The sequence below is a fragment of the Schistocerca americana genome, chromosome X (assembly GCF_021461395.2).
Source record: "Schistocerca americana isolate TAMUIC-IGC-003095 chromosome X, iqSchAmer2.1, whole genome shotgun sequence".
Lineage (NCBI taxonomy): Eukaryota > Metazoa > Arthropoda > Insecta > Orthoptera > Acrididae > Schistocerca > Schistocerca americana.
The window spans coordinates 229,078,236-229,104,153 of record NC_060130.1 but is presented as its reverse complement, the minus strand read 5'-3'; the positions used below and the strand labels follow the sequence as shown (position 1 = coordinate 229,104,153).

General features: G+C 39.7%; 1 protein-coding gene across 1 annotated transcript in view; it reads right to left on the bottom strand.

Moving 5' to 3' along the window:
- LOC124556447 (ATP-binding cassette sub-family G member 8) overlaps positions 1–25,918 on the bottom strand; it is a 327,261-nt gene that overhangs the window by 102,596 nt on the left and 198,747 nt on the right. Inside the window, exons 5-8 of the mRNA XM_047130396.1 lie at positions 20,173–20,377; positions 16,372–16,541; positions 11,601–11,856; positions 2,374–2,479 (exon numbers count right to left, since the gene is read on the bottom strand). Of these exons, the coding sequence (XP_046986352.1) occupies positions 2,374–2,479; positions 11,601–11,856; positions 16,372–16,541; positions 20,173–20,377 (737 nt within the window). The remainder of the gene's footprint in view (positions 1–2,373; positions 2,480–11,600; positions 11,857–16,371; positions 16,542–20,172; positions 20,378–25,918) is intronic.

Below are 25,918 nucleotides of genomic sequence, written 5' to 3'. Positions count from 1 at the left end.
AGATTCTGTATCTCACCTTCTGCGTGGCCCAGACTCTGATTTTGATGCATCTACCGCATCTAGTTGCCAAATCGATGTGCAGGACTCTGAATTGCTGGAATCTTTTCCTATGCACTACAGTAAAATTGCAAAGGCCATGGAAGCAGACCCAGATCTCAAGATTTTTTTGCATTAGATCTTGGCCTTGTTCACTGAATAGTATTCAGAACTCGGTTGTGTTTTGATATTTTGCATGTTGGCATAACCTTTCAGTTCAACACAGTTGATTCTAGTTCAAAATGACAATGGACAATCGTGTGCTTTTTCCCAAAGTGTTGCAAAAGGATGTGTTGCAATTGCTCCATCTAGGACATCGGGGAATTGTTTGCACTAAACAGCTAGCGAGACGGCACTGTACTTGGCAGGGCATGGATGCCCACATTGAACAGATGACATCACAGTGTTGTGCACACACGGAAAACAAATCTGCTCCACCACAGAGATTCTCAACTTGGCCTAAGACTCAATCCCCATGGCAGCAAGTGCACATAGACTTTGCAGGAACAATTTGGAACACTCGTTGGCTCATAGTGGTAGACTCTTTTAGCAAGTTCCCATTTGCAATGCCAGTGGCTTCTACCACATCACATAGCACCATTCAAGCATTGTCCTCAATATTTTGCATAGAAGGTTTTCCAGAAGTACTTGTGTCAGACAATGGACCACAGTTCACTTCAAATGATTTTTAACAGTTTTGTGAACAAATTGGCATTTGTCATCTAACAAGTGCTCCGTTTCACGCCCACTCCAATGGAGAAGCAGAATACTTTGTACACTCTTTTAAACAACAGATGACCAATCTTTGCACCACCCACACATGGGAACAATCACTGTAACTCTTTCTCACCTCCTGTCACTCCCACCCATGGGACGAACCATCACTGGCAGAACTTCTGCATAGTTGCCACCATCGGACGCTGCTACATTTGCTACACCCACAGTAGCATTTGGCACTGCCACTGGTCCACAAGTATTGCTTTATGCCACACAATCCTGTTCTTTTCAGGGTTTATGGCAACTGTGGGTGCTGGGAAAGAGGTGCAATCCACGAAGACATTGGCTCTTTTATGTACTTCATTGCAGGTCCCGATGGTTTGCAGCACCGCCACCAGAACCAAATTTGAGCGTGTCATTTGCCCCATGATTCTGCTGCGTTTCTTCCCCCAGATTCACAGCCTCACAGGACCGTGCAGCCTTCGCAGCTCCCCACTGGTGCCATCAGAGCACCCCAGGAAGAGCGGACGGTTGATGCGCCCTCACCCCCGCCGTCCCCGCTCGCTGACCCGATGGACATGGACTCGCTGTCACCATAATCGCCCCAAGACATGCCCTCAGGCCTGGAAATATGCCCTGGCAGCAGTTTTCTGGAGGATGTTCCTGTTGCCTCGCAAATCAGATGATGGGGTACGGTCAGGAGTACACCGTCCTCCACAGAGACAACTCCCGGCTCATCTCTACATCCAGCATCCTGCCTCCCTCCCCACTGTTGTTTGCATCTTCCCTACATGACAATGGTGTAGCATTTGGGGGGGGGGGGATGTTTGGTGTAAGCTGTAGGCAGCACACTGGTCTGCAAAGATGTAGTGCGAAGATCGACAGTAGGCATAGGATCAAGTACACCTATCAGGAAAGAGGCCAAGGACACACTCACAAGCAATATACCACCAACACCCTCTCGACGCAAGTATTGAGATCACTGCCATTGACCAGAGGGCCTCAGTCACTCAGCCACTCAGTCACTGGTGCTCTAACTCACAGTCCAGTTTGGCATCTGTCGTTCACTGCAGAGTAGGCTTAAGCTACCACAGTACATAGTGGAACTTATACTGCAGCAGCAGGGAGGCTAGCATGTAATAATATTGAAGAGCTCGTACCAAAACACATGGACTCTGTTAAAGTTAAGTAGCAGCTATCTGTTCGTGTAAATAAAGAATGTGTTAATCCACATGTGCATTTGTGTTGTAGAAAGAAGATGCCAGTGACCCATAACATCCTCTCCCTCGCCCCCTATGGTACAAGACTCTACACTTCCTGTGCTTGTCTCTATGTCGTTTTAGACTCTCTGCTTCCCATAGATGAACTCACGAGGCAAATTCATTTTCCTCTCACAGTTCTGCACCCCTGCTATTGTGGAGCCACCATCAACTCGCAAAGTATCCACACTGACAACGTAGTGCATTGATGTCGCGCCTGTTCTGATACTAAACTTTGAAATTGCTGAGAAGCTCTGAGATTTTATTTATTATTTATCAACAGTCTTGTCATTTGTATGTTTGTTCAGTAATTTACTGACAAGTAAAGCAGTATAAACAAATTAAAATAAACATTGCAAACCTGTTGTAGCCATAACAGCCATGATTTCACCTCCATGAACTTCAAATGAAATCCCGGCAAGCAGTAGCTGCTGTTTTTGTCCTGTTTCAACTTCCAGTCCCCTAACCTACAAATAAAATTGTAGTATATTAGTTGAAAATGTATCTCATACTTCCAATAACTAGTGTTTCTTTTCAGAAATTGATAGGTAAAAGGAATAAAGAAAACACAACAGGGAACTGGCAGATGAATGTACCAAGCACTCTGATTGTAAGATCAAAAAATATACACTACTTGAGTATCACACATATGAATTGGGAAATAAATCAACTGGATGTATATGAGAATCAAATATAAAGCAGTTGTTTTAATAGTTGGAGCCATGTGTACACAAAGAGGGATGGTTGTAGCAATCAAGGCATGATTACCAACGAGAGATAAGTGAAATATTAAGTAATACATAGAGCAAGAAGAATAAAATAATTATTTTTATCAAGAGGGTCAAAGGATTTGCTAAAGGGATATCAGGAAAAATATAAATAAAGCTCAAAATGGAAAGGCTGAAGAACAGGTACACAGGAGTTATGAACAAAGGTATCAGTACTACATCAGCTTTCGCAGACGCATTGTCAGCAGCCACAGTACTTGGTTTGCGCAATGCATTAGTTTAGCTACTTATGTTATTACGTACTTCTGAAGGTGGAATCACACATTTGCTAGCTTTTTCTACATGCGTTAGAGCTTTATTGGTAGCTCCTTTGCTTTTTTCTGCCTTTACAAGTGCTGGGCTCATAAATAAAAATTCTGAGTTTTATGTTCATGGTGTCATAAGAACCATCAACTGATTTGAGTAAATCGCTGCCTATCAAAAACCTAGCCCAGTGGAGTGGTAGCTTTTGCTGTAGAAGAATCAGTAGTGCGACTTACAGCAGCTGAGCCTTTGCAAAGCATTTAATTGACTCTATTTTGTGCTGTTCTTTAGATTATTTCATGTACCTAGTTAGTTCCATCAGAAAGTGAAATGTTGTTGGTGACCATATTCGTTGCATATGGGTGCAGGGTGAGTTGGCTAGTGTCCACAATCAGTTAGAAGCTGCATTAACAGTGGCTAATGTCCTTGGCTGCATATGCTATTGAGACTCTATGGCAGTGATTGTGACAACTCTTGGATGTTCCTGTCATCAGTCGAAATGCATGAAATTGTTGAGCCTTCCAATGCACTTAGACAGTTCATCTTGACCTGAAGATGAATGGTGGATGTTGGTGACATTGCAAGTTTCAGGGCAGAGTATGGATGTTAGCTGTTGGTAATGGAGTTGTAGGTCCAGACTTGCAGAAGTGGTTGTTCATCATGAGAGTTTGATATATAACACAAAAAAATGATCGTGTGGTACTGTTGGCCAGGAGGTTTCATCCAGGGAAGTTCGGTCGGCTGCCAGGTGCAAGCCTTATTTCAGGTGACGCCACATTGGGTGACCTGCACATCAGTGATGATGAGATGATGATGAGGACAAAACAACACCCAGTCCATGAGTGCAGAACCTGGGCCTGCTGCATGGCAGGCAAGCACATTACCACTCACCTAAGCAGGTGGAACTAGCCACACTAACAATCATCTCATAATGAAACTGCTCTCTTATGAATTTCATTGTTAATACATGGCCACTATTTGACTGCAGTGGTCACATTCATAAAGAAAATGCTAGAAATAAAGATAGGCTCAGCTATTCCTCCTTCCTGTTCCATTTGTGGATGGTGCCCAAGAAGCAAAACCATTTATTTTTCAGTAAACTTCCATCTGTAAAACTCTGATCCAAATGACTCACAGAGTGGGCCAAATTCATGTTCCACAGCAGGATACTGTCCATTGCCAGAATAAACTGTTTGTTTATACCAATCCACTTTTATGAAAACTGTGCTGCTCATTATACTGATGTACAATGTTGCACATAAGGTAGAACTCATAGGATTAGGCTGCATGTTGTCACTGAAAATAATAATAATAACACTAAATTCACTGCCAAGAAGGTGGTTTCAGGATCTCAGTTTTAACTAAGTTTCTTGGACTAAATAGAAGACAATTTGGCTGAAACATTAAATAGTTTCTTTAGACACTTGAACTTTGTTTTTCCTTTGCTGTGAACACAATATGGAACTGTACAGCCCTCTTCATGTTCTTCTGTCATGTTGCATCTTCTATAGCAGGTCATCCTTCCTTTGTGATTCCTGCTCAGCAGCCTTCTTTGTATCTTTCATTAAAGCTACCCCTTTGTCTGTATCCTAGTCTTTTGTTACTTGTTTTCATTACAAGGGGCAGTCTAATTATGTGACCAAGTAACTTAGTATGACACCTCTAACAGGTCTCAAATGCAACTGTTATAGGCATGTGTATTCAAGTAACGAGGTATGCAAATAGGCATAATATGGCACTGTGGTCAGCAATGCCTATATAAGACAACAAATGTCTGGCACAGTTGTTAGATTGGTTACTGCTGCCACAATGGCAGGTTATGAAGATTTAAGTGAGTCTGAATGTGGTGTTATAGTCAGCACATGAGAAATGGGACACAGCATCTCTGAGGTAGCTATGAAGTGGGGATTTTTCCGTACGAACATTTCACGAGTGTACCATGAATATCAGGAATCCGGTAAACCATCAAATCTCCAACATTGCTGTGGCTGGAAAAAAAACCTGCAAGAATGAGACCAATGACAACTGAAGAGAATTATTCAACATGTCAGAAATGCAACCCTTCCACAAATTGCTGCAGATCTCAATGCTGGGCCATCAGCAAGTGTCAGCATGCAAACCATTCAATGAAACATCATCAATATGAGATTTTGGAGCTGAAGACCCACTCGTGTAACCTTGATGACTGCATGACACAACAGTTTACACCTCGCCTGGGCCCATCAACACTGACATCGGACTGTTGATGACTGGAAATATATTGCCTGATCGGATGAGTCTTGTTTCAATTTGTATTGAGCAGATGGACATGTACAGGACAATCTCATGAATGCATGGACCCTGCATGTCAGCAGGGTACTGTTCAAGCTGGTGGAACCTCTGTAATGGCATGTGCAGCTGGAGTGATATGGGACCCCAGATACATCTAGATATGACTCTGTCAGATAACACATACGTAAGCATCCTGTCTGATCATCTGTATCCATTCATGTTCATTGTGCATTCCGACGGACTTGGGTGATTCCAGCAGGACAGTGCGACATCACACACAGCCAGAATTGATACAGAGTAGCTCCAGGAACCCTCTTCTGAGTTTAAACACTTCTGCTGGCCAACAAACTTTACAGACATGAACATTATTGAGGATATCTGGGATGTCTTGCAACATGCTGTTCAGAAGAGATCTCCACCCCCTCGTACTCTTATGGATTTATCGACAGCCCTGCAGGGTTCATGGTGTCAGTTCCCTCCAGTACTACTTTAAACATTAGTCGAGTCCATGTCATGTTGTGTTGCGGCACTTCTGCATGTTCGCAGGGGACCTACACAACATTTGGCAGGTGTACCAATTTCTTTGGCTCTTCAGTGTAATAGAAGTAGAGAGTCTAATTTGTGATTTACTTCTTCCTGATTTCGTGGAAGGAAAGAGAATTAGGGTCTAATGTCCTATTGATTAGGGGTAATGAGTAACAGAGCACAAACTCAGATGGAGAAAGATTATTTTACAGGAACCAACCTGGCATCTGCCTTTACTGATTTAGAGTAACCACAGGAAACCAAAATCTAGATGATCAGATGGGAATTTGAATCTCAGTCCTCATGAATATGAGTCTAGTGCATTAGCTACTGTAACTCCTTTCTTGGTATGACTTAACAGACACATGACATAAGGATTTATTTATATTTATGTTGCATGACTTCTGTCCCTCTTAGTCAGCATGGTAGCTTCTAACATGAAGTCACAACATGCGAAGATACATTCAGTAGACTGATTCTTTGACACTCTACAGGAAGTTTTTATCCCACAATATACAGAAAACAGACATATAAAATTTGTCAGCTGCCCAAACCATGCACCTGTTTACTTACATTTTTTTTTATGTTTAATGAAACAGCTTTGTGAGATAACTTGCTAGTAAATGGCTCAATGGAAACTATTTGTAGTTGCTGCCCTCTTACTTGTGTGTTTAATTAATGCCAGATATGTAATGTTAATATAGTGTGCATTATTGTAACAAATGCTTGTGATGACTTTCATTACATCAAGACATGCACACCACTGGCTCATTGGTACCCTGTGCTGACACTGATAAACTTTATATACAAGTTGTGCCACTATTTGAACCTCATTTGGGAAAAGCAATGGACTTTGAGGCCCTCACTGACTTAAAACTAACAGCTTGTTAAGATTTTGTGAAGCTTGCCCAATTCTGTTGGCCATCAAGGATGAGCTTAAGATTGAATTAGACCAACTAGAACAACAACAGATTTTGTCCCTCAGTTTACTACAGTCAATGAGCTTCATTGTTAGTGGTGGTTAGGAATCCTGGGGGCTCCCTTCATGATTGTGTGAAGATTTTAAGCAAACTGTTAATGCTCAAGCGGACATTGATTCTTATCCCTTGCCTTCTCCAGATGAACTTTTTCTAAATTTTCAGGAGGAAAACTAATTTCACAATGTGCAGGCATATTCCCCATTGTCTCCTGATGGAGACTCGAGGAATATTTTAGTTTTGAACACATTGTCCAGGCTGTACCAATATAACAATTTGAATTTTGGTGTGTCTAGTATCCCCACCATATTCCACAGCTTCCTTGACAGATCACTGCTGGGATTCCATGTTGTCAATTATCTTGATGCTATAACATTTGTACAGTCTCTGTCTGGCTTTTGCAGCACTTTCACAGAAAGGTCTTTCTTTACCAAATAGGCCTCGATTCAATAAGCAGTTACTAATTTAAGATGTATCTTCAGTGATGAGCCCTTTCAGCCCATCAAAGAATATGTAGAGGCTACTGAGAATATACCTGTGCCAAAATCAGTAAAGGACCTCCAAGTATTTCTAGGAAAAGTGAACTATTATGCATGGTTTGTTCCTCAGGCTGCCTCCACAGCTCACCCACTAAATCATCTCTGTAAAAAGGGAGCCCTTTTTAATTATCTGAAAAGGGAAATCTGGCTTTCCATAAGCTAAAATTGGCCCTCCAACCAGCACCCCATCTTGTAACTTACCAGCCCCACTTGCCATTAGTGTTGGCAACAGATGCCCACATGACATCAGCGCTGTTCTCTTTGTATTGCACTGAGAGGCATTTATCTCAAGAATATTATTCATGGATCAAAAAGAGAGCATTGGCCATAATTTATTATGTCCATATTTGTTTTATTTTTTTTTACTGTCACAAATTTCATCTTCTTACAAATCATAAACAGCATGCCACTTTTTGGACCAAAGGCATAATTGCCAAAGTGTACTGCAGTTTGCCTTCATCGATGGGCTTCTTTTTTGACAATTTTCAATACTCCACTCACTATTACCCTTCCAGTAATCATTCTAACAGGATGCATTTTCTCATCTTCTGACAGGTCCTAACCCTGAATTTGATCACTAGGAGACAGTTTGTTTCAGTTAGACAGCTAACCGGAGCAATCACTAAATGCGTTCCCTCTACATGCGCACCAAGTGGGGTACCACAGTAGTTAGCACACTGGACTTGCATTTGAGAGTATGACACTTGAAACTTGCATCCAGCCATCCTGACTTAGGTTTCCCGTGATTTCCCTAAATCAGTTGGGGCAAACATCAGGATGGTTCCTTCAAAAGGGCATGGCCACTTTCCTTCTACATCCTTCCCTAATCTGAACTTGTGTTACAGAGCACCTGACCTTTGCTGTCTCTCTCTTTTTTCCATTGGCAGCTTCAACTTCAGGTTTCACTACGTGTAACGCTCTTTACAAATGACGATGAACAGTTCCAAATGGTGGTGCCGTCCTCCTGGCAACATCATGTTTTGCAACTCTTACATCAATCCCACTGAGGGACTTCTGGGATGACGCAACTGGCATGCCACTACACCTACTGGTTTCATACACACAATGATGTAGCATGAATGGTTTGACAGTATGCTGTTTGCCAGGCACATTAGCTGGCCTCATCTTATTCATTTTCTCTGTGGTGAATGCTGACACAGCTGTGGAACTGAATTCACACATGACTTGCAGGTGATTGACAACAGTCCCCAACTCACAGCGACCAATTTCGAAAAGTTTTACACTCACTTTGGAAATAAGCATCTTTCCCCAAACAGGATGGCTGAATGGTTTGTACAGACTTTCAAAGTACAAATGTTAAAAACCTTAGGGTCTTCTAAATCAGCTTCAGCACTAAGCTCCTCCTTAGATACTTACAGGTCCATGTCCAACAATGGTCAAAGCCCAGTAGAGCTCCTACATGGGATCCCTCACAGGACGCTTCTGGTGTCCACCCTTCGAGCATGAAGCAAATGCAGCCATGCCATTCTGTGTGAGTGCCCTGGTGTGGGCATGCACATTTAGGCAGAATCCAGTGTACATACAGGTGTCTGTAGCAAAACAGCAGGGGTGCCAGTATTGATGGCTACAACATTAGAGATACTGCACTAGCACCACAACCATCTCCAGTTGTGGCACCCTAGTCAGTAGCCACATGTAGCACAATTTAATCCTGGGTCACAGAGGATGGCTACCTGGTCCTCCCCTGTCATGAGCTGTGGGGCACACCGATGGATGTTGATTCGACTTCACCAACAGTTAAATCACCAAAATCACCAGACTCGCCACATCCCCCAGGGGTGCTTCCATTGCCATGAGTCTCTGTGGCTAATCTACAGGAGACACTTTGGATCCGGCACCATCATTGCCAGTGGCCGCAGACATCTTCCAGGAGTCTTCCATCTTGATATCACCCAGCTGTTCCATCACATTGTCCTCTCACACACTGGTCTGGCAGATACTGGGCCTATATACTGGGTCAAGGGGGTGAAGGATTCAGTAACCTCACAGACACACAAATTGAAGATATGGGCATGTCAATATGTGTAACGTTGTCCATGTCTGGCCAGGACACCTACGGCATGTGGCTGCTGATATCGCCTGTTAGTCATGTGAATTTCTGTAGTGTGCAAATATACGACCACTCGGCAATAGCCTCTTCTTCAGTTGCTGTTATCCAGCTGCCTCTACCAGTGGACTCTGACTGCTGCAATGGCTTACTGGGACTGCTATAAACAGGTTACACAGTGCTATGATTTAGAAATGTATTGTTTTAACTACTGCCTTAATTGAACTCTGTTTAATATCATACTCACTAAATGCATGCATAGCATACTAATAGTGCTTGGAATTTATCAGGAACTATGTCATACTAATATCTATTTTGTTTACATACCATCCACTAAATTAAAAATAAGAATAGTGACTTTATTGTTACTATTGTAAAATAAAAATAATAATTTTCATGATGAGAAAAGAAGACTAAATCACTACTTTTACAGACAGTTCTATGGATAGATCAACTCTGTTCTCCTCACTCAGTGAATATGAAGTATTTTAGAAATGCAAACTGCATCAAAGAGTCCATCATAAATACTAAGTCCCAAGTCAGGTTGTTGGCAAAATACCATGATTATTTGAAATGGAAACATGACTTTGACAAGGAGTCAAACTGTCACCCATGCCGCTTAACTGTTGCCTCATAAATATTATCCAGGAGTGGAAAGGACACTACAATAAATTGGAATAAACAGCTGAATCAAACTGGGGAACAAAACAACAGTGTCAGGATTAAGTGCCTGGTTTTTACTGAAAACCTAGCTGGTTTTTCTAAGGACATTTATTCAACCACTACTCCAATAAATATTTTGGGAAAAAATTGGAGAGGAAACAGATCTTAAAGTCCCGACATAAAAAACCAAACTAACAAATCATGACCAACATTTTGGTGGCATCTAAATCACTAAAAGCTGATGTGGGCTTTCACAGCCAAAGTCAGTGCATAAACTTCTTCTCGGTAGTGGATGCATCATATTGTAAATTGCAGAACTAATATTTTGGCTACTACTCCAGTGACCTTTATCACGGCAAAAATACTGGTTTTTGGTCATCAATGAACCCCAGAAATTAAAATACCACAGATATGTGTTTCAAATAAATATAGTAACATGATGAAGACAGAAAGCTTGAGTGCCAAATCAACTCTGTGAGAAAATATACAATAATAAAATAAATGTCAATAAATGCCAAAATTCGACACTATGTGCTTATAAAACCTCATACACTGTAGGCAGCTGAATGCATTGTGGCACTGAAAACAGATAAATGGAGAAAAATTGTTTGAAAAATTCTGGAATAAAAAACAGAAGTAAATGACAACCACAAAATAAGCAGCAACAAAATTATACAGAAATATCGCAAAACTGGCTCAGTCTGGAAGAGACTGCTATGACTTTAGCAAATGAGAAAAGAATAAGAGAGTACAGACAAAGCAAACAAATTTCTCTGTTTCCTACAACAAAAATAAATTGATTGATGGTAGAAGAGATGAATATTATGTGAAGACAATCGAAACATAGAAATATTCACAACAAAATTAAATACTTTCTGGTATTTCAAGACATACAAAAAAGTGAATGCAGAGGAACCTTTACAAAGGAACAGAAAGACAACTCGAACAGACAGTGAAAAAATTTTGGGAAGAAATGGAAAAAGAGTGTCAACAGAAAGAAAGAAATTACAAGTAATTATATTAATGACAATTTTATGAAAAAGATAGACTGCTACTCATCATACAGCAGAGATGTTAATGTGCAGATAGTGACAACAAAAAGACTGTTAACAAGTAAAGTTTCAGCCAACAGGTCTTCTCTCAAACTACATAACATACACACACACATTCACACAAATCCAACTCACACAAACATGACCACTGTCCCTGGCTGCCGAGGCTGCTGGCCTTGGCGGCCAGACTAAGTACTCATGTCTGTGTTGTCATCGTTGTTATTGTTATTATTATTATAACTATTATCATCATTGTTGTTGATGTTGTCATTTTGTTGTTGTTACACATATATGAATATTATTAAAGCAGTTATTGCAATATGTGATAACACTGAACATTTACATAGTATAACAAATTTTATGCTTTCACAAAGCAATTACTTGTGTCAAATCATTCGTATGTACTGATATTAGAAATCAAATAATCATAAGATTGCATGAACTTGAAGGAAACGACTGTACCTGCAGATGTGGGTATTTTGAGTAAGCTCCAAGTTCAATATTTTCTGGCAAAGGTACACAGTATGACTCTCTTGGGATGTAAGCACTCTCTGAAACAGGACCAAGACGAGAACTCATAGTGCGCCCATCCCTGTGTGCAGGATGCATGTGGGGATGTGGAGGATGAGAGTGACTGTGGCGGCTCACTGGCAGTGATATGTGAGATCCTGCCTTTGATGGTCTTTGATGAACTCCAAGTTGGCTTCCTCCTGTCACCCTGACACCCAAAAAACATTGAACAATACATGTAGGGAATGAGTAGCAGCAGCATATTTATAACAGTGATAAATGAAGACCATAAAATACTACAAGTATTACATAAATGAAAATAATATAAACTCCATATCTTCACTTCAAAATGCGACTGAGTTTTCACCTGATTGGATTTTAAATATCGATGACCAATACCAATATTTCATTTCACTTTCAAGGTCTCCTCCATTAAATTATTAACTGTTATTTATTTTAAAAACAGTTTTGTATATATTGCGCTAAGTTTCTGACACAAAAAACCTCTCATTCAGTCAGAAATATTTTTAGGGAAATATCTTTTTGTTATCCTTTCTGTCTTGCCAGGGTAGCATCAACAATGAAGAATATGGAGATTTTTCCACTTTAGCTTAAAATAGGAAAGTAGTTAATGCTATCATTACAAAGGATATGCAACACTTGTCAAAATGTAGATCATGTTATGAGTATTTTACAGCAGAGTTTGAAACAATACCAGACTGGAGTAACAAAAGAAACTAATGTATAAAAATGAGCTGAATCTTGTATTAGTCAGTTATCAGATCTTTAGAACAGTTGCACTCAGAGAGGATAGGTCAGTTATAAATGGAGTCACAGTGCTGTTTAGTGTACCCAAGTAGAAAACTGAATTTGCATGTACAACTGTAATGGCATGACCTACTGCCAATGACATATTAAAACTTGTCATTGGCACATGCAGCAGATAATCATTCTCATCTGGTGAGGCATTGTTTCCTCATTCACAAGGTTTGATACACTGCTGCTCCTGGAAGTCTACTTATGTCAGAGCATAGCATTGCTTGTCTCACTCTTTGATAGCCCAGTCTAGCAACCATCATCACCATTCAAATCTAGGAGTGAGGTAGTGTCATTAGTCAGAAATGTATACCAAAGTTCATAGTTAAAATGTAATGTAATAATATTTTACTGTCATTCACCACTATTCAGATTAATAAACAGTTATCATGGTGTTGTGAAGCAGTATGGGTATGGATGTAGCCAAAGTTAAGTATTCTGTATTAAAGAGTTTTATTGAAATTAAACTAATATCCTATATGTGTTGTAGCATCCACTTGTCCTCCTCCACAAGTCAAACCTTTTGGACTGTCATCTAGGTTTGCTATGATATACATAAAAATGGCACTGAGTATGTTCTCACATGTGTTCACATGTCTTTTCTCATCCACCGTGTATGAACCTGGCAATGATTACTGTGAACAGACTTCTGCCCTCACTTGCCTGAGTGGATGTACTTCCTGTTCCACGAGTAACAGCAAAAATAAATTTGGTGTATTATCTTTAGTATACGTGTTTAACCAGGTCTGAACCCCACATGAACTGTCACTAAATAAAGCTGTTTAGTTTCAGGCACAGCAGAATGAACGACTGCTGCTCAGTATTCAACATATGACAAGTAACTGATGCAACAAGCAGCACCACAGCAGGCACACTACACCCAAGTTTTGCCAGTTTAACTGCAAGGAAAAAGAGTGGTCAGTATTTTGTGCTCAACTGGAAGCCCACTTCTCCACATACAGTGTTAAAGGTATGGCATGAACAGTCATTACAACAGAGGATTGCTGAACTTAAAAGGCTAACACGACATTGCCAGTGCAACTGTTCTTGTGGCCAAAATTATAGTGATGTTATGCCATGTTCAGCATTGACACAGTCTAGCCAGTATGGCAAGCACAAATGAAGTCCCAGTTTTCCCCTTCATGGAAACCTTCTGCTGTAGTCCCTGAACAGAAGAACAAACCTTTTGCCCCATTAGATATGGCTAATAAGACAACTAAATTTTATTTACCTTCTTAATAAAGACACCTATGATACAACAATTAGCCCACAGCTACAGAAGCCAACTTTTGTCTGCATTTAACAAACATGAAATGCCAGTAATTGGCATGTAATGTTTGCCAGAAACTTTTTGTGGTGTTACAAAGTGTATTTCATTCTATATAATATGTTCTAGAAACAGTGTGAACATTTTTGGTTTAAACTTATTTGATTTGTTCAAGCTGATACAGACCACCATGGGGAAATTAACATGTTACATTAAGTTCATTGCTAACACTGCACAAATTGCTGCTCTACTGAAGCTGCTGCACTGGAAATGTGTTCCCTTTGTGTGGTCCCAAGAATGTCAGGTGCACTTCAGGACTCAAGGGATGCTTTGTAAAGTTGTTATTGTCTAATTCTGATCCAGCTAAGCCTGTTGTGTTAGCTGTGCATGCATCTTGTTACAGGATAGGAGCTGAGCTCTCCCATAGAATTGGTTCATCCAATTGGGCCATTGCCTCTTCCTTGAAAACTCTCAACAAAGTGCTGTGCAATTATGGTCAACTTGAAAAAAGAGGTCCTCACCATTGTCTATGGTATTACCAAGTTCCATCAACACTTGTATGGTTGAAAGTTCTATTTTATTATGGATTATTGACCTCTAACTGCTTTGTTCAATACTTGCAAGCTTGTTTCACCATGGATAGCACAAAAATTGCAATATTGGGATCTTTTACTGTCTAATTATTAATACAAGTTGTTGTACAGGCCGACTGCACAACATCCAAATACTGACTACTTGTTTTGGTTACCGATCAGTACACACAGAATGTTTGTTTCATCTGAGGAATCATGATATCAAATTGACACTCAGGATTCTGAAATTCTCCAAAAGTTTGCATTGTCTTATAGGGCAACTGGAGCAACTGCTTCTGACCCAGCTCTTCGGACAGTTTTGCGATATGTTACCATGGGTAGCAAGTAGTTTGAAAGAAATTCCTAAGCCACTGGCACATCACTACTTTTTGCATCGTCATGTGCTATCCAGGTGATTAGGTGTTCTGTTGCTACCTACAGAGAATAACGATGCTTAGGTTGTGATTAGTCACTCCCTAGAGTAGGAAGTTTTGTCTTTGTTGCACTACGGTCACTGGGAAGTAGTTCCCACAAAGCAACTCACCCAAAGTCATTGTAGTTGGCAGTGGATGGACACCCAAATTCAGCAAATGACCTCTCATTGCAATGCTTCTGTGGAGCATCAGTCCATTCCATCGCAACGGACCACAGCTCACGTCAGCTGATTTTCAACAGTTTTGCACTGACAATGGCATACACCATGTCACAACTGCTCCTTTTCATCATCTGTGAAGCTGAATGGTTCATTCAAATGTTTAAAAGTCACATGGAAAATCTCTGTCACGCCCACACATGGGAGAAAGCCTTAAAGATTTTTCTTTCCTCTTAACACTCCTTGCCACATGATGGGATGTCGTTGGCAGAATTATTACACCATCATTGTGACTGTACCCTGTTGTATCTTCTACGACCACTGTGTAAACAATTCATTCTGCTGGATCAAACAGAGTTTCAACTGCAGGTCAAGGATTTATTTAATTTTTTTGGGAATGAACAGCATTGTCAGTATGGTACCATCACATCAGTATGTCTTGTGATACACTTCTAATAATATACTTAGAACAAATAGTCCAGATGTGTAAAATGTTAACAGAAGTGTATTTGCCTCTGAATAAAGGCCATACTAAAAAGCCTTTTCAACTATTGTAGCTGAGCTATAGAACAAGATATTGCATGCAATTCTAACAAATGTATATAATACCTTACAGTTCTAAATGTTATGATAAAGGGTGTCAGGACACTTAGTTATGCTACAGGATATAAAATGAAGACAGCCAAAATGTTACATGTTATTTTCAGTTGTTTCTTTAATGTGTAAATTGTGACATATTGTCATCGTGTAATTTTTATATAATTGAAAAGATGGATATTGCAAACCTAAGTAACAACAGTACTGAAAAATAGTTCTAATCACTCAAATTTTGCATTCACCTCGTCAATAAGGAATGGACATGTACGTTTCATATTTTATAGCAGATCTTTAGATAAATTATCATCCCCAATGACCCAGCACTCTTTTTTAATTCTGGGTTCAGTTGAGTGAGTGGAGTAAGTGTCTGAGAGTACGTCAGTGTTTTGTGAGTGTAAGAGTTTCATGGGAAGGTGAGTCGGAGGTTGTAATTGTAATAGCAGATGGTGGTATTCCAATGTGGTAGTATGAGATTAATAGGTTAGAAAGCTTTTAAGGTTGTATTGTGCATGCTGCTATAGTTTATGGACAATTAAACTCTCCTCCTTTGTAATCATGACTAACAATATTGTCCAAATGGAAAACTCATTCATGAAAATTAAAAATTATGCGATAGAATTGCAAGTCGATGTTTACCTTCAGGAGGTAAATGTTTAGTACTGCTGATAGAAAGATATAAAAGTACGTGACACTATCCTAGCTTTTGGAACTATTAGTTCCTTCCTTAGGAAGTAGAGTTGGATATGTTGGGAAAGATTAAAAAGAAAGAGTGGATCACCAGATTCTAGGATAAGAGGGGTCCACCAGATACAACAGTTTCTTTTAGTTTTATACAACCACATATTTATAAACAATGGACTACAAACAGAAACCACTTACGGGGATCGCTCAATGTCAAAAGGCATACTGTGTTCATGCATACTTCGGCGATGAGTATGGTGACGGATATGTGCCTCATGTGACATCAAATTAGCTTCACTACTTGTACTACGAAGTCGAAAATCCTCTGCTCTTCCTGCACCAGGAGGTAATCCTGGCCATGGTCCATGCTAAACACATAAAGAAATATGTGGTAAAATAATGTAAGGCAAAGCTACAGCAATAGAGTCAAGAATACAGAACACAGCTGCACATTATTCTGACTGAATATAAACAGGTTCTTATTTTCATTTGACACTCTGTTATCCAGAGATGGATTAGTCATTGAATCTGCACAGATATAACAAAAATAAGGAAGGAAAAGACAACAAACATCTGAATAACAATTTTTAAGAATTTGTTAACCAATCATATGAAATTTATGTAGTTTTGCTTGGCAGTGCTTCTGAAACAAAAGAACCCAAACAACAATTACATTTTTTCTCTGATTCACTAAAAACATGTGTGACTGAAAATGATGGGCCCTCATTACCAGTTTGAAAAACAGTAAGTCTAAATCTTGATTTAGCACTTTTGTGCTCAATGTACTGAAATCAATGCAGAAATCTACTGTACCCGCCTCAAGATCAAAGAACAAGGGATAAAGCTGTTCTGACATATCTAACAATTACTCTGTGGCAGCAAGGCCAATCACATTTTTGCAAACATTCTAATTAGTATTTTCCTGATATACTTCAAATGTATGATCAAAATTTTGTCACAGGCAAATTTCTGGTAACAATCCTTGGTCACTAGCAAACACAGGCATCTCCTGCTAGGATCACAGCAACCATTATAACTAATATTCAGATAAAACAGCCATAGGCTGCACATAATTTGGTGCACTATTATCAGTTTTGCCCATCAGGTGAGAGCATTATCAGACTGGTGGAAATTACAGTATTCAGAAAGAAAATTAGATAAAGTTAATTAGTAAATGTCATCCCACAACAAAGCCACTCACAGTCAACTTCCTTAGCTGTGCTCTGATTATATCTCTGACCAATGAGCTAACAAAAACCATTACTGAATAAACACATGCCACTTCATGTTTGGCTGTGGAAATGAGTTGTGCTTTTAACGAGGGAGTGTTGCCACCAAGGTGATGATTGTGAGCTGTTGTATTGTGAGTTGACTTTTAGTGACAAACATTTTCTGGTGTTGTTTTTGAACACCATAATTTCCACAAATGCTTGTGTCTGATTTGTGAAACCAGTAATAGTGAATCAAATTATGCATGAACTGTTTTAACTGAATATTAATCATTGATAGTTAAGTTCATTTGCATCCAAATCAGCTTTGATTAGTGTCTGAACTCTAAAACTGCCAAATAAATCTAAGTTATTCAGCAGTTGTTAAAACCATCATATTGCATTACTGCAATCAGTCACATTATGCTACAGCTGGCTAAACAACAGACCTAATGGAATCACAGGAAAATACTGCTGGACGAGTATGAGAATTCTGTAATCAATAAAAACTCTGTACTGAGTCACACCCACCCTCCGCCCCACCCCGTGGACAATTATGCAAAACATCGTGTGGTTTCTACAAAATTAAACAATGGAAACTCCAGGTGGAAACTGTTGGGTGGAGGGTGTGTGGACAGTATGTTACTGTAGGTTGAGGCTTGGATGATTACAGGAGTGGAGAATGTGTTGTAAGGATAACTTCCATCTGTACAGTTCAGAAAAGCTGGAGTGGAGGGAAGGATCCAGATGGTGTTTCATGTAGTCCTCCTCAACCCAACATGCCACCTACCTAGACGTTGAACACTTTCTCTCTGATGGCTCCATCTGCACCTCTGTCCACATTAAACTCAACAACTACCAACAGTACATGCATTTTGACAGCTGTCATCCCTTTAACACCAAAAAATCCCTCCCATACAGCCTGGGCACCTGGGAACAGCATATTTGCAGTGACACAAACTCACTTGCTCAGTATGCTGGGGGTCTCATAAAGGTCTTCACACACAGGTACTATCCTCCAGACCTAGTCCACAAACAGATCTCCCGTGCCATTTCCCCTCACACCCCCAATCCTCCCTGCACTCCCAAGAACCAGTGACAAAGGATTGTCCCCTTCATCATTCAGTACCACCCTGGACTGGAACAACTGAACCACATCTTTTGCCATGGCTTTGAGTTCCTATCATCATGCCCTGAAATGAGGGACATCCTACCCGAGATGCTTCCCATCCCTCCACAACATGTAGTTCACCCCTATGTCACTCCCAGTCCCAACCCCTTGCCACAAGGATCATATCTCTGTGGAAGACCTAGGTGCAGAACCTGCCCAATACACCCACCCAGCACTTCCTATTCCAGTCCTGCCACAGGTTTAACCTACCCCACCTGGGGCCGGGCCACCTGTGAAAGCAGCCATGTCATTTACCAGCTCTGCCGCAGTCATTGCACAACTTTTTATATTGGTATGACTACCAACCAGCTGTCCCCTAGGATGGACAGCCACTGCAAAACTGTGGCCAAGAACAAAGTAGACCACCTTGTGGCACAACATGCAGCTGGACATAATACACTTGATTTCAATGGGTGCTTTACAACCCAAGCCATCTGGGTCCTTCCCTCCACCCCAGCTTTTCTGAACTATACAGATGTAAGTTATCTTTACAACATCCACCCGTCTTCCCCCGCTCCTCTTCTTTTCTTGTTCCTTTTTTCCCCACCTCTCTGGCACACAATCTCCTAACACTGCACCTGTTGGTATTCTAGTCCCTGCACACTCCACCAGACAACGCTTGTCTCTCTCTCCCACCTGTACATTACTATCCTTCCCCCCCCCCCCCCCCTCCCCTCTGCAATTGCTGCTTGCATCTCATGTGATAGTTGCATTCCAGCCCAAGATGCTGGAGTTGGTGATCATGTGTGCATGAGGTGTGCTGGCTTGTCTGTATGAATGATGTGTCTCTCTTTTACTGATGAAGGCTGAGGCCAAAAGCTTTATGTAAGTGTCTCTTCATTTGGAAGGGAAAGAGTAAAACATGGACTGACTTATTTCAATCAAATGGACATGTGGATGACATTCTCTCTCTCTCTCTCTCTCTCTCTCTCTCTCTCTCTCTCTCTGTGCACCTACTTGAGTCAGCTGCTCAAACAATACTGGAATTGATTATGTGGTATTCTCCATACTGGGTGGCAACACTGCCCCCCACTGACATTTTTCACTTACAAAGCTATTCGTTTCAAGTTATATTCAATAACAAGCAACCCTACACCTATTAGTTTTATTGTTATTGAACATACAAACTACAATCAGGCAACCATGAGCACATAAAAATACAACCACAATATTTTAACTACTACTACTACTACTACTACTACTACTACTGCAACTACTATCACTATTATCATTGATCCTCCAGAAGTTATTGTGTCACCTGAACATCTACACACAACTTCACCAATAATTTTACAGTAAGCCTGTAGAAAGTAAGGTTTCATTAGTCTTTCCTTCCAATCTATTAACATTACAGTCACTCGATCTGGATACTTAAATATTAGAATGAAATTTGCTGTCAAATGGAGAATAAGTCTTTCAGCCATTTTACATTCTGAAATATCAATCATTTTAACAAGAAATTAATCTATTACAATTTTCTGTATTCACTTTTTAAAATTTTGTGCAGCTATATCTACACCTCCTGGAAGGTACTTTTGAAGCATAATGGGCATTGCTGGATTATTTCCTCTTTTTCATATTAATTTCCAACATTAAGCAAGAAAAGGATAGAAAGCTTACGCCAGTGTATGACTTGTGCATAAAATGGTTTCTGAAATCCGGGTCACTTCGTGAGCGCATATACCGTCCATGATGATGTGGATTTGGGGACCCATCATCACTGGAATCGTAGCCACTCGAGCCATCACGTGGTCCTCTTGATGGAGGAAAAACACGTGGCAGTCCAAATTTCAGGTACGTGTACATATTTGCTCCAAGAGCAGACCTGAAATGATTAAGATTCAGTATATTTGCAGGTAATCAGTAAGATATGTTTCCATGGTTTACAACTTACGGACAAATAAAAACAAACATTACATGGAAAACACAGTGTTCCATATCTCACCCTTGAACAACAAGCAATCGATGTAGTACAGTAGCACACTGGTCTCACATTTCTGAAGACAATGTTTCAATTCTTGTCTGGTTATGCAGATTTAGGTTTGCCTTGAGTTCCCTAAATTGCCCAATGGAAATGCCAGGATTGTCTGTTTTAAAATGCACAGTCGATTTCCTTCTTCACCCTTCATTAACACAAGCTTGTGCTTCATCTCTAAAGGTTATATCTCATTTAGCTATACTGACCAAAATTAATGATCTAGCATTGTTTAAAATTACCCAGCACTAGACAACATCTATTCATATCCGTCTCATCCCATACATCTGATATCAACAACTCTTTCAGTTCCCTTTTAACTTCTAATTACGGTGTTCTGCCTTGTCGACACCAATATGTCTAGCTTAATCCAACACTTATACATTCTTTTCACACTATCACAATGCAATTTCAACAGATTCCAGTTCTCAGATACTGCAACTACAACATGGTTCAGTTCCTACCAAAACCTTATTAACCAACTCTGAATCATTCTGCAAACCTAATAACTTATTCGCATTCTCTATCCTATCATGTCTGCATCTGTGACATCACATACATCTTTGACATAATACTATACTCTCCGTACCCTATATCAACACATCTTTTGTGCAGTTTCATCACTTCATTTTTCTTTGAGCAGCCATCTACCTTCATCATCCAGTTAATAACAGCATTGAAAAGGAACCACCATCACCACCAAATATCATTTATTCATTTTATTTCTAAATTATTACATGTTCCATTTACTCTAATATTTTTAAAAATGTTGTGATTGTTGTGGTGGTGATGGTGGTCCCATATGAAGGACTAACAAAGAAACAAATTCTAATGATGAACAAAGGGATTATTTATTGAAAATAATCACACACAGAAACACCACACATTTAAAAACTTTTATTTTCTAGAACAGGGTTATTCTGATACCACTGTTGTTAATATAATGAAGACTAATTGGACCATACACTACATATTGTCATATTTTTCTCTCTCTCTCTCTCTCTCTCTCTCTCTCTCTCTCTCTCTCTCTCTGCCTCCCTCTCTCTCTGTGTTTGTTGTCTACCAAGACAGCTGGGTGATGCAATAAGTTGACACACATATGATTTGCATGAACTGTTTCAAGGCGGGAGACTGGAAGGAGAAACATGGATTCATAATGATGATTCAGACTCTGAAATGAAATCCATGCAATATGAATACATATTCTCTGGTTCCAGAAAATAACATATACTGGTTTCTAATGAAGGATTAATTTCAACATTCAAAGATCATTATTCAATTATTGAATATGATAAAAGAAAGGAGGGTGAGTTAACAGTACCATGATGAAAGAGGATCTAAAGTATGCTGTTAACAGGCATAAAAGCCACACTGATTTAAAAACTTGAAAACTGGACTCAAAAGTCAATAGTATCACAGACAAGACCAGATTATACCTGACTACCATTAGTTATGGAAGTTTAAGGAAGGATTATCACACACAAAGTTTCACATAAATGGCAAGATGAAAAGGGCACTGGAGTTTTATTTGTAATTTAAACTGATTTTTGAATGCAGAAAGTTATAGAAAGATGATCATGAGAAATTTGTTTGGATCAAATGGACTAATTTCAATAAAATTAAATTATCCTTAAAAACTTAACTGTTCCAGTCCACTACAACCAGAGAAAAATCCCTAGCTAAGATGATACTCCAGTAGTGAGAAGACATTCACACAGAACACTCAAAAATGAAAAGCAGACATTTCTATGGAATCTACATTAGTCATTCAAGTGAATACACAATTTTTTACTAGTTTTGATTTCTTGGCAACAAAACTGATTAAATTATCTGTCTTTACTTAGTTACTTCTATGACAGATTTCATGCTTTTCAGACAGAGGACCCCTTCTTTGTGCTACAGAAAATAAAGAAAGCTGATTTAGCAGTTGAATGGGTGGAAACAACACTAGTTACCTTCTGTGCACAGTTTAAATAAAAAACTTTATATAATATTTGTGAAATACAAGGGCATGCTGAAAATCAATGCCTCCAAATTTTTTATTCTGTTCTCAATATCAGTTGAAGCGTTACATGTCATGCAAATTACTTGGTCAACTTTCCTGCTTCGCTGAGACAAGTTGCAACCCTTAAGCACTACAGTGTGCTGTAATTGAGTTTCTAACTGCAGAAAATGTGCCTACAATTGAAATCCATAGAAGAATGAAAGTTGTGTACGGTGATGACAGTACTGAGTTCAGTAACGTGCAATGTTCCGTTGTTCATGTTAGTAATGAAGGAAATGGTGTGACATAGCTTGGTTTGGATGACCACATGCAGCAACCAATGAGACTCATTGGAACTGGGTTGATGAATTCATAAGAGAAAATTGTTGGATAACACAGACACAACTCTCAGGTAAGTATAGCATATCACAAGAATGTAGGCAGGCCATCATTGCAGAACAGTGGTACAAAAAACTGTGTGCATAGTAGGTGGCTCAAATGATCATGCCTGACACGAAACATAGAAGACTGGGCACCTGTCAACAATTTCTTTTGCATTTTAAGCATAAGGGCAATGGGTTCCTTAACAGGTGACATGTGATGAAAGCTGGGTTCACAATTTTGACCCTGAAAAAAAGAAAGCATCAATGGAGTTCTGCCACAGAAGGTCAGGACCATGACATCAGCAGCCAAAGTCACACTCAGAGCATTCCATGATGTTCGAGGTTGGTGCATTTGGAATTCATGCCTACAGGCACCACTATAAACTCTGCAAGGTACTGTGAGAAGCTCAGAAAACTGAAAGTGTGAATTCAAAGAGTTCTTCCCCACATAGAATACTCTCTCCTTCAACATAATGCCACACCACACTGAAGTGCTGCAACATTTGCAACAATCCAATACTTTGGGTTCACTGTCATTGATCATCCTCTACACCAGGTGTGGGCAACCTCTGCTGACTTGCGGGCCTGATTCACATACTGCCTTAAACTTGTGGACCAGCTCATCATGTGACATGACACCAACGCTCCTAGCGAATAATTCAAAACTGTTGTTGTTGTTGTTGTTGTTGTCTTCAGTCCTGAGACTGGTTTGATGCAGCTCTCCATGCTACTCTATCCTGTGCAAGCTTCTTCATCTCCCAGTACTTACTGCAACCTACATCCTTCTGAATCTGCTTAGTGTATTCATCTCTTGGTCTCCCTCTACGATTTTTACCCTCTACGCTGCCCTCCAATGCTAAATTTGTGATCCCTTGATGCCTCAGAACATGTCCTACCAACCGGTCCCTTCTTCTTGTCAAGTTGTGCCACAAACTCCTCTTCTCCCCTATTCTATTCAATACCTCCTCATTAGTTATGTGATCTACCCATCTTATCTTCAGCATTCTTCTGTAGCACCACATTTTGAAAGCTTCTATTCTCTTCTTGTCCAAACTATTTATCGTCCACGTTTCACTTCCATACATGGCTACACTCCATACAAATACTTTCAGAAACGACATCCTGACACTTAAATCTATACTCAATGTTAACAAATTTTTCTTCTTCAGAAACGCTTCCCTTGCCATTGTCAGTCTACATTTTATATCCTCTCTACTTCGACCATCATCAGTTATTTTGCTCCCCAAATAGCAAAACTCCTTTACTACTTTAAGTGTCTCATTTCTTAATCTAATTCCCTCAGCATCACCCAACTTAATTCGACTACATTCCATTATCCTCGTTTTGCTTTTGTTGATTTTCATCTTATATCCTCCTTTCAAGACACTGTCCATTCCGTTCAACTTCTCTTCCAAGTCCTTTGCTGTCTCTGACAGAATTACAATGTCATCGGCAAACCTCAATGTTTTTATTTCTTCTCCATGGACTTTAATACCTACTCCGAATTTTTCTTTTGTTTCCTTTACTGCTTGCTCAATATACAGATTGAATAACATCAGGGAGAGGCTACAACCCTGTCTCACTCCCTTCCCAACTGCTGCTTCCCTTTCATGCCCTTCGACTCTTATAACTGCCATCTGGTTTCTGTACAAATTGTAAATAGCCTTTCGCTCCCTGTATTTTACCCCTGCCACCTTTAGAATTTGAAATAGAGTATTCCAGTCAACATTGTCAAAAGCTTTCTCTAAGTCCACAAATGCTAGAAATGTAGGTTTGCCTTTCCTTAATCTATTTTCTAAGATAAGTCGTAGGGTCAGTATTGCCTCACGTGTTCCAACATTTCTGCGGAATCCAAACTGATCTTCACCGAGGTCGGCTTCTACCAGTTTTTCCATTTGTCTGTAAAGAATTTGCGTTACTATTTTGCAGCTGTGACTTATTAAAGTGATAGTTCGGTAATTTTCACATTTGTCAACACCTGCTTTCTTTGGGATTGGAATTATTATATTATTCTTGAAGTCTGAGGGTATTTCGCCTGTCTCATACATCTTGCTCACCAGATAGTAGAGTTTTGTCAGGACTGGCTCTCCCAAGGCCGTCAGTAGTTCCAATGGAATGTTGTCTACTCCCGGGGCCTTGTTTCGACTCAGGTCTTTCAGTGCTCTGTCAAACTCTTCACGCAGTACCATATCTCCCATTTCATCTTCATCTACATCCTCTTCCACTTCCATAATATTGCCCTCAAGTACATTGCCCTTGTATAGACCCTCTATATACTCCTTCCACCTTTCTGCTTTCCCTTCTTTGCTTAGAACTGTGTTTCCATCTGAGCTCTTCATATTCATACAAGTGGTTCTCTTTTCTCCAAAGGTCTCTTTAATTTTCCTATAGGCAGTATCTATCTTACCCATAATGCCCATAATGTTAATGTTTATGGGGTAACCAATTGACATGAATGACACCTCTTTCCTGACACGTCACCCCAACAAATAGGCCTTGAAAATCGCGTTTTTGAGAGTACATTCATGTTGACTCCATCTTCAGATGTTTACATTTATTTATGTGTTGTGTACATCATTTCTTTAGTTATGACATTTTACAACATCTGTCTTAAAAACTTCCATTCCAAAATTCTGTAATACCATTAATAAAGAAACTATGCTCACAACATGCAAATAAATGTAAACCTCTGATATGGGGTTCAAAACATCTTGAGACGTCATCATGGACAAATAAACAACTATCAAAGCAAGTGATTACAGCTACTTCATTATAAATTACCTTCAGTTACAACAGTTGCAGTCTTCTAATACATCCACAATGGACAAGAATTATTTACTTATGTTAATACAAGAAAGAACAGAAAAACAAAATACGGCAGAGATAGGCAATCCCAGTCGATAAGCAATTAATATTAACTTGACTATTTCTGATGACATGAGGTCACTCAAGTGTCTGAAATTTAGTATGTTAATATTCAGAAACACTATAAGCAAGCATTTTTTAAACACTTGCCCAAAAATA